Genomic DNA, 11,039 nt, shown 5'->3' with positions numbered 1-11,039 from the left:
TTCAATCATTTACAAACATCCTGTGAAAGGTTGGTGACCTCTTCCGTAAATAAAAAGAGACCTGTATCCTGGGAACTAACAGCCAACTATCCTGATGTGATAGATTTCACACATTTGTCTACAATAACAGTCAAATGAGTAAAAACAATACCTACGACACAGGTACACGACATTTTAATATAACCAATAACACCAAGATGATTTAATCAAAGAAAGAGTTGCTTTACGACGTTGTAAAACTCAACTGTGGTAGTGGACAAAAGTAAATAAAAAACGGAGGGTTCTGTACCTTTATATGATACAAAAGCCATATAAGCCAAAGGCCAAAAATTCGCGGCTCTCAAAATACCCATACTTTCCACGTTTTATTAAAGTGGCTGCGACTTGGACAGATATATACATATACATGACGAAACTATGAAGGTTCCGTGTTTGTCATGTTGATTGAGTACGGAACCTTAAAAAAACTATATGCCTATATTTTGTACCAAATTGATGACATAAACGAGTTGTTAAAGAAGCTAAACTAATGAAATAAAACTATGAAAACGGATTATATCGCGTATATTGAATTTATAATTCATCCCGACGTTTCGAACTCTTTACAGCGTTCGTGGTCAACGGGTGACTGAGGAAAAATTACAAAATGCAAAAATACCCACATACTAAAATAATGAACAATCATAGACTACAAACTTTAAGGCTGGTTGTACATGCAAAATCGGTTCATAAGGCTTGAAAAATAATTATAGTGTATAACTAGCCTTATGAACCGATTTTGCATGTACAACCAGCCTTAAAGTTTGTAGTCTATGATTGTTCATTATTTTAGTATGTGGGTATTTTTGCATTTTGTAATTTTTCCTCAGTCACCCGTTGACCACGAACGCTGTAAAGAGTTCGAAACGTCGGGATGAATTATAAATTCAATATACGCGATATAATCCGTTTTCATAGTTTTATTTCATGAGTAACTATCGCGGTAACCGAAGACAATATTAAGCTAAACTAAGTTTTTTTTCTTGTCGCCTTGCTTTTATATTTAAGTTAATAAACCCCCTAATAGCTTGGTTGTCATAAAGATGCCACCTGCGTTACAAACGATTCTTTAACATTGACAGCTTCAAAAGTTAATTTAATCTTTTACACCTAAGTAGTTACAGCAAAACAATGACTTGACTTTGTATAGCTAATCAAAGAGAAAGTCATTGGCGCTATTTCACTTTCTGTCTACGAGTACAGTTATCATTCTGTGTTCTGGGTCAAAGTTGAAACAGTGATCTTAAACAACAGAAAGAGAGCGAAATGTCACTTGTTTCTTCCATCATTAGAACCGATGATATTTAGGAGGCTGACTTTCTAGTGTCCTGTGTTATCATTCAAGCATCCAACTTCAAGGTAAATGATATTGATAAGTCAAGGTTAGACGATTCAAAGTCAAGGTTAGACGATTCAAAGTCAAGGAACACCACACAGGTAGTTTGTCAGAGTCGATGTTTGTCATCTAATATTTATGTCATCTCACAATACTAAAACATACAAAAATCGATCTTATTAAAGACATCGAGGCGTGAATTAGGAAAATGAGTTTTTTAATATTTATAGGAAGTATAGGTACCTTGATAAGATTTCATTTGGCCTTTTCCAAGTTGCGAATTTTCAATAGTACCTACTCTCCTCTTTGAAAACAGGACGTTGAAAGTCATCGAATGCCATCGAAGTAAACAAGACGCAAATTAAAAACGATTTTATCACAAAAAAAAAGATTGTCAAAGGTGCAAGAAAAAATATTTTGAATACAACAACACGTTTGTATCAATAAATGGGCGAAGGATTGCGGAGCATTCCAATAAACAATGTTTTGATAGGGATCCCTTTGTTTTCCATAAACTTATTGTTTCGAATTTCGATAGGCAGAAATTGATATCCATATAGTTTATGGACATAAACCTCAATACTATCAATAGTCATAATTTTTGTTAAGAGCCCCCGGCAAGCAGAGCTGGGCCGAATTTTACCTTCCCATACAAACGGAGTTTCGTTCCCATTTTAAAATGACATGTTGGATTATAATGAAACTTTGCACATACAGTAACATGAGGTATATCTAGGTCTGTTATTAGTTTACATAGATCCAGTTTATAAAACAAACGAAATAGACCCAAAACAAGTTTTGTATGAAAAACTTATATTTGCTTTAGTTTTTGAACTATGGTATCTGAAGCTACATAGACTTATTACATACAAATATATGTATGCATATATTTTAACGAACTAATAGTTGCTGTTACTAAAAAAATCGGTTAGGTTAGGTTAGAACTGCGATATTTACAGAACTGAAATTGTACCAGAAAAGGAGGTTAGGTTAGGTTAGAACTGCGACCCTTACAGAACCGAACTGCTAGCAGATAAATGAGTTAGATTAGGTTCGAACTGCGACCCTTACAAAACCGTACTTCTATCAGAAAAGTGGGTTGGGTTAGAGAACTGCGTTCCTTACAGAACCTAAAGGTACTAGATAGTGGGTTAGGTTACGTTAGATAACTATATAATCACGTGACTACCTATCATTATAACCTGCGAAAAAAGACCTTACAAAAATTATTATAAGCAAGTTTATTGCCTTCAACATTATGTAAAGGTTACATTATACCATTTGGACTTGATTATTATGACTAACAAATTTTATGGCTAACAATAATAATGACCTGCAAAAATAGGAACTGCAAATTATATTGTTTAATTTTATGACTATTATTGACAATAAGACTAATAAAAATAATGATGGAAAACGTTATGGACTGAAAAAAATCGAAAATTTAAAATTTATGGGAACCAATAGAGACCCGTTTTTCACACACGTTATTGCCATATCTAAGCTGCTTGTAGCGACACTATCTCAGGGCCAATTATAATCTTATCAGGCTTTACTTACAGAGATTTTACGCGCCTTGTTTCAGTTAGCCCTTTAACCCTTTGTGCTTCCAACACTTTTCATTTATTTGAATAGTTTTCTATTTTTAGTTTTTTTAGAAAGAATCTTTAATTTACGATAAACATTACCAGGTACATAGGTACATAGGTTAGCAAGTACTTAATTTACCTACTTAACACGCCCATACTTAAAAATATTAATACTTAACTGTTGTATTAAAGATATGTGAACAAAAATAAGTCCTTTTTAAACCAGGTTTGCTCATTTCGCATATATTATGGAATACGTGAAAGTATAAGCTAACGGATAAAAGAGCTACTGTCAAGGGCAATGACTTTAAAATATAGTTAACTAAAACTCCTGATATGCATAACTATATAGTTACATATAACAATGTTTTATAAAAATAGGGTATGTGCTAAATAAAATATACCTTATATATCAACATGAGGAGATTAATTAAAATATATTCCCCAACACAACATTAATTACAAATTACAAGGGACACACAAACTAATGTATAATATGTAATAAAATGTATTATTAAGTATTATTTATTTTATTATATTATTATGCATTAACAAAATGCGTTCCAAATAAATAACATGGTTTAAAAAAATATTATGTATTATGTTATGGTGTCAACAACATACATAAAGGCCTTTATAAGCCTGACTCCCTGACTCTTGGGACCTCTGTGAAAAAAAAAAAAAAAAAAACGAGACTGCAGTATTTAGTGATGTGAGTGATTTGAAGTAATGTTGTTATTTTTCGTTGACTGCGCAGCCTCATTGCATTATATGTAAACAGGTAAGTACCTAAAAATATTAGGTACCTAATGTCGCCGTAATTACATATTATGATTACTTGTAATATTGAATGCCTGTTGTTATATAAAGTATTTATTATGCAGGTAGGTACACTCATACAAGATATAAACAGAATTATTAAACTATATAATAACCTAACATTGTAAGAAGCACAAGATTTTAAATAGTTCAATTAATAAAACCGAAGTTAAATCAGTCAAGAAGAACAGGTTATATTTTATGTTCACCATTTCATCCATTAAAACCTTCCCACATAAAAGTTAAGTTAGAGATCACTAGATTCGTCGAAAATAGCTATTATATAATATTTTAAGTTAAATCAAATCGTTTAACGACATTCATTTATTTAATTTGACGACCGAATTGGCGAACTTGACCTTAGTAAAGTTCCTTGATCTCTTCGTTATGGGTAAAATAATTGGCTAACCCTACATCGGTACTGTTCGGGGATATAATACTCGATCAAACATAAGTCATTAATATGCAAATGAGTGTTTAATGTAGATTCACCCCAGGTGTTGAACAAACCGGCTTTTTGGGTGGCAACAGACTTGTTGTCACCTCTTTAATAGGTACCTACTATTTTCCCGACATTTCTCGGCATCTAGTAGTTGGTTTTATATTTTAACTAGGTACATATAAATTTGTGTACTCATTACAATCTAATGTTTATTCTTACTTAATTCCGATGCAAAATGCGTCATTAGAATGATGCTAGAAATTCAACTTAGGTAATTAACAAAATAATAATTATAGCCAACTAGGGAACAAATCATATTATTTTATGAAATATTTTTTGATTTGTGTTTTTTTTTATTACCGCCTCGGCCACCGGTGGACTTAGTCACATTTTCTTTAGTGTATTTTATCTATTTTCAGTTAATAAAATAATATAGGTACTCAAATCATTATTTTTTTGTTTCTAATTAGTCTGTCCTTTCTAAAACAAAGTTGTGGCACCTCTTCTTACGAGTATCAATACTGTTGCTCAAATCGACAAGCAGAAAAAAACTTTCCAGGTCAATTAAACTAAAAATTGGCCGCTGACATTAAATCCTTCATAAACCATTTTTTAACTTTAGAGAGCTTAACAATTACAGCACACGCATTCAAAACCATTACTTACATTTTAGTGGCAAGTAGTAAAAAGCATGCGCTCAATTAAGTGTCGTAAAAAGATGTTTTGATTAACCCTTAAATGCATGATTTTTTGTATAACTTTTTAATAAATTGAAATAGATGTGTCATGCTGTATAAAAGTAATAAATGTGATTTTGGATAGCTGCATATTGAGCCACGGACCATCAAATATACGATGCATATATACATCATTATGCATTTAAGGGTTAAGACCTCGTTATCCTCGTTATCGTCTGACCAACTACTTCAGAATACTGCAATGCGACAGGAAAACTAATGAAATGGTAGCGTTTTTTTCTCATTGACAATATCGATCATAACACTTAGGTATGAATGTTATTATTACGAGCCTATTGTGTCCCACTGCTGGGCAAAGACCTCCCCCTTTTTTTTAAACACCCCCCTTTTTAATTTTTTTTTGGCTTTTTGAGTGACTGGTCAGATGTAGGATGTAGCTCAAAACCGGGAGGATCGGAAGGTATGAATGTAATAAGGAAAAAAAATAATACTTTTTTTAAATTGTGATGATTACGCATTAGGTCCAATGGAATGAACATACTAAAACTATTGTTTTTATGCCATAAAAATATAGAATTTACCAAATAATAATTTAAAATTCCAAGTATTGTGTGAAAAAAATATATAATTAAAAGATAATATTTTTTTTACTTAACCTTTTTTTAATAAAAATGTTACCAACTTTTAAACATTTTATGTTAATTAAGTAGTTACTCCAATCACAACTCAATTTTTAAAATAATTGGGTAAAATAAACAATGATACACTTTATTCAATACATACCTATCCTACGCGAGTCCTTGACTTGACTAATATTAACAATGGACCACACATCATGTTTGTAAATGTGTTAACCTTTAATCAAAAAGGTCGTAAAGATCGAGTATCCTTTGACACAAAACGGGTGATTATCGACGTAATATTATTTTCCTTGTTTCCGAGCCGCCTATAATTTTTGGTTAAACACTACTTCCGTTGCGGTCAATATCTGTCGGCATATTTTCGGATACATCACAAGAACTCGGTTGCATTGACAACTGCGGGTGCAACGTAATGAGTTTTAAATTATTAACTGCAGATAAAAACTCGCTGGCCGATGTCCGTGTAACCTTCCCTTTAGTTTTTGCCCGACTCCGGTACATGGTCACATGAAATAGTACCTACGTGTTGTTCTGATTCCACTATATTCTAATGATTTGGTAAAAACCATATCATATATTATTTAACACTATTTTGTGTAGTAACATTTGCAAATATTTTGCTTTACAACATGAAACCACAAAATAAATGTCAGAAAAAATGAATGAAAATGAAATGACAATGAAAATGAAAATTGTTTTATTTCCTTGTAAGCTTAATGTACAAATTGCCATCAGTGGTTGGGACTTCCTTTTAGGTGAATAAACCTGTATCAAGATGCCCCGCTCCTCTATAACTATAACAGTCTTTTTATTTTGTAGGTATACATGAGTTACTTATATTTATTTATAAACTACTTATAATATTAACTTATAGTTTAGGTAGAAAAAGCCGGTATAAACCGAACATTTAGCAAAAATATGAAATATGTAATAGGAAAAATAATTATCAATGAATTTTAGAATTACCTATCTTAGTATTATGACTTTACTATCTCTTCTAAGAATAAAAAATAAAAGGTTCTTCTCTTTCAGAAAAAGGCATTTCTTTTACTTGAGGTTCATTTTAATGAAATTGAAATAAGAGGAGAAACAATAAAAATAGCTAAATAGATGATGTGGTGCACACGTTGGTCACTACATAGTATAAAACAAAGTCGCTTTCCGCTGTCTGTCCGTCAGTCTGTCCCTATGTATGCTTAGATTTTTGAAACTACGCAACGGAATTTGATGCGGTTTTTTTTAATAGATAGAGTGATTCAAGAGGAAGGTTTATATGTATCATATGTAAACGTTTTGTGTAAATTAGTTGAACTACCCGTGCGAAGCCTGGGAGGGTCGCTAGTATATGAATAAACTTTTAATATATATTCACACACAGGTAAGAAAAGTACCTGTATTTATAAACACAAAAGATAATTATTGAACTTAAATTATATACACTATGTAATTTATTAAAACGCTTTGTTATGTTTCAGGCAAGTCGAGAATCCAATCCAACCAATGTATATATTTTACTTCCCTTTATAACGAATAAACAACTAAACCATTTTCCTGAAAAGTGCGGCTCGTGAAAAGTCAGTGAACGGTCACCCGCAGCGCGTCTCCCCTACGGCAGGTACCCGGTGATGGTACTTAAGCAACCGCAGCACCCGAATCACCACATACCGCTGAAGACCGTAGAGCGCGCAGCACATAGTGCTACGGATCACGGCAAGTTTGACGTTTCGTAAATAACCAGTGAATTTTAGTTACGAATCTCAAAAAGTTAAGTGTTGTGAAAAAGAACTTTAATATTTCAATATGATGTCCTTAGTGTTGTTTGTTTTGGGAGGGCTCCTGGCAACGACAGAGGGTTGCGGCATTGGAAAGCAGATGATAAGTAAGTTTTTTTTACTATTATTTTATTATTGATATTTTTATGACTAATTACTTAAAATACTAAATTAGGTGGCAAATTAGCATTGCTAAATATAAATTATTCAAACTAATAGTTTCTTTTAGTCGATCTGAATTTGAAACAGTTACACCTCTTTAAATTTAAGATCGACTTAAATATTTTTTTTAAGATTTTAAAAATAAATTATGGCTTGTTTTGATAATAATTATGATTATGATTATAATTGAACCGTGAAGTAACTAATTATAAACAAATAATTTAACATAAATAGAACAGAATTATTCATTAATTGTGCGTGAACCGGATTATTTAATAAAAATTCAACAATATGAAGTAAAATTAAACAATGATGTAATATAACGGCTGAGCGATCATATCTTATTTCCATGACAATAAAGATATCATGTAATTTCATCATTAGACATTTATGTAAAAGTCAAAGTCATTTTGCAGTCATAGAATTAATAAAATCGTCCGCCGCCACCCAGTCTACAATATTCGGACGAGTTCTGCCAAAGGCGATCCCATTATCATACCCGTATGGGTCGAAGTCATAAAATTTTATTGACAGACACCTGTGTTAACACGCACCGGCCACGATAAATCAGTTAAATCCAAATTATTATGCGACAAATATTGAAATTATAGCAACGTAGATCTTGACAATTGATCGGTACCGGTATACATTAATACCTGTTATTAAAGTTACTAATGATATGTGTGGTTTAGCGTCGGGCGGATTGACGGCACTCGAGAAGCAAAGCATCGTGGACGCGCACAACCGCATTCGACAGAGCATCGCGCTGGGGCAGGTCTCCAGCCAGCCGCCGGCAGCTAATATGATGGAAATGGTAAGTTACACATAAGATATCGTACATAAAATTAATACTGAAGGAGTAGATCCTAATTTTTTCAAGGGACGTGCTAAAAACTAGAACGGATGATTTTTAGTTTCTACTAAAATGAGGTGATTCAAAATACACACCTAATTTACATAAGTATCATCAAAAGTACTCTCATGACCCCCAGGCAAGCTGTGACAAATTTCACCTTCCCATACAAACGGAGTTTCGGTCTCATTTTAAAACTACGTATTAGATTGTAATTAAACTTTGTACATACAATGATATGAGGAATGTCTTTAGTTAGTTTATATAGCTCCAGTTTATAAAACAAACGAAATAGAGCAAAAACAAGTTTTGTATGAAAAACTTAAATTCGCTGTATTTTTTGGTAATTGAAGCTACATAAACTAATTACAGACATAGATATACCTTATCCTATTGTAAGTACAAAGTTTCAGAGCAAACTAGCTACTCGTTTTAAAATGAGAGCGTAACTACGTTTGTATGGAGAACCGAGCTGGACCGACAAATAAATATTGTATCAAACCGTAACCAGTAATAAATTTTCGGCGATTAAGAAATAATACACTATCATTTCAAGGCCGATCCAAATTTAAACATTTAACGAGCCACAAAGCAAAGTTCGATACCCTTTACTAAAAAGAGCATTAAAATGCAGTTACACGTCAGGGAAGGGTTTACGGTATCGTAACTTGCGATTTATCGGAATTCCAGCGACTTTTATGAGTGTAGGCGCCGAGCAAGCACTTTAAGCTCAACATTTCCCTCTTATAGTAATGTGCGAATGAATGACAGACAACATTTGAATAGAATCTACAACTAGCACAATGAACCGATAGGTCACGGTGCTTGTTTTCATGAGATTAACTATTATTTACTTTTCCCAGGTGTGGGATGAAGAGTTAGCAGCAACTGCGCAACGTTGGGCTGACCAATGTACGCCCGCGCACGATCACGCCGCGAAACGCGACGTCGGCAGATTCCCGGTCGGACAGAACCTCGCAGCCACCTGGACCACTCGCCCCCCAAGCGAACCCAAGGACTCTCAGCCTGATTTCATGAGGCAGATCAAGGCCTGGTTCGATGAAGTCCGTATCTACGGATTTCAGCCTATCAGTGGCGGCCACGGCACCGGTCATTACTCTCAGGTAAACTTTTTTTAATTTACTACACGTGATTTTTTGGACAATATATTTTTTTAATTGATTAATATTTTCCAAAAAATTAGTAGACTTTACGAACTTACAAAAAAAATGAACCCAAAAAAAGTCGATAAAAACTCATGTTCAAACGCAAACGTATATTGTATAAGTCAACAACAGTTTTGAATGATTCACGGTTAGTTTCACTAGACTTATATAAGTCCAGCAAAAAACAACAGTTAAATTGAATAAAAACGTAAATAAAAGATTTGCCTTACCAATTTCGGCTTATAAAAACGACTTATTAAATTTGCATCTCTCTTGTCAATAGTTGGTATGGGGCGAGACATCTCACGTGGGTTGCGGATTCACGTTCTACTATGACAACACAAGAGGCTACACCAAGCTGTACGTCTGCAACTACGGCCCCGGAGGCAACGTAATCGGTGCCAACCCTTACGAGAAGGGGTACCCCGCTTGCAGCACCTACGGACTTGCAGACTCCAGAAAATACTCTGGTCTATGCGGTAAGCATTGCATATTCTGTTGCTTTATTATCAATTTTACTTTTCTAAATACATAAATTGCCGTGAGGCGCACACATAAATATTTTCAAAGGTGTTACTAGTTTTTCAAGACTACATAATATAACACAATTACAAACATATATTTACTAACACATAATACATAATTTGGTCATACAGATACTAAAATCCACTATTTTGTTTACAGCAACCAGCAGTTTCACTGCATCTTCAAGTTATCAAACGGTCGACAATGTCAACGTTATCCCAGACAGCACTGGCAATACTCAAGCCTTCAACTACGAGTACAGCAACCAGTACAGCAATCAGTTCAGCAATCAGTTCAGCAACCAATACCAGTATCAGTACCAGCAACCTACCTATTACCAAACAGAAACACAGACTTCTACATACAGACCATTTATCAGCCTATTCAAGTCTGCATCAAATCTTTTCACTGAGCCTAAATCAAGAGGATTCCGATTTGGTACGGTTTACCTATGAAACTTCATAAGTTTTAGACATACTAATAGCAGTATTTTTGAATTATTACTAGATTGTGACAGTTTCTGTTACTCGACTGATTATATTTAAGATTATCGGTATTGATAGTTAATATAAAATTCTCTTTGGTTCTACAAAAAGAACCGCAGGCATATTTTAATACTGAAATCTTTCTGAGCTTCAAAAATTATGAAGTTGAAGATTATTCTAGATGAAATATGTGATATTGTACAGACCATTAAGTATTAGCGGAGAGCAGGCGACAGTTGTTAAATGAAATATATGTTTTAATATTTCCATTGTTTTTTTTATGCATTTCAAATGTTTTTGTCAATTAGTAGAAAATTTTATAACGTCATGTGGCTGATTTTGTATGTAGGTATCGGAAATTCTACAAAATGTATTACATGACACGTCATCTGCCTGTGAATTAATTCACTTCGATTAGCAAAATTTGACACGGGGCCGATGACATCACCGCACTATCGCAAAATCGGCCATCAAGATGTCATAAAGACGAATTTCAACCGATGATTGCGTCA

At 33.6% G+C, this 11,039-nt stretch overlaps 1 protein-coding gene across 1 annotated transcript; it reads left to right on the top strand.

The window, feature by feature from the left end:
* Nucleotides 1-7,105: 7,105 nt before the first annotated feature.
* LOC134743531 (venom allergen 5-like) lies at nucleotides 7,106-10,793 on the top strand. Its single transcript, XM_063677020.1, has 5 exons — nucleotides 7,106-7,443; nucleotides 8,191-8,312; nucleotides 9,215-9,475; nucleotides 9,801-9,996; nucleotides 10,202-10,793. Exons 1-5 carry the CDS (start codon nucleotides 7,365-7,367, stop codon nucleotides 10,495-10,497), a joined length of 954 nt encoding a protein of 317 aa, XP_063533090.1. The 5' UTR covers nucleotides 7,106-7,364; the 3' UTR covers nucleotides 10,498-10,793.
* Nucleotides 10,794-11,039: the final 246 nt, after the last annotated feature.

This window comes from Cydia strobilella, chromosome 8, assembly GCF_947568885.1.
Source record: "Cydia strobilella chromosome 8, ilCydStro3.1, whole genome shotgun sequence".
Taxonomy (NCBI): Eukaryota; Metazoa; Arthropoda; class Insecta; order Lepidoptera; family Tortricidae; genus Cydia; species Cydia strobilella.
This window is presented reverse-complemented; position numbering and strand designations above follow the sequence as displayed.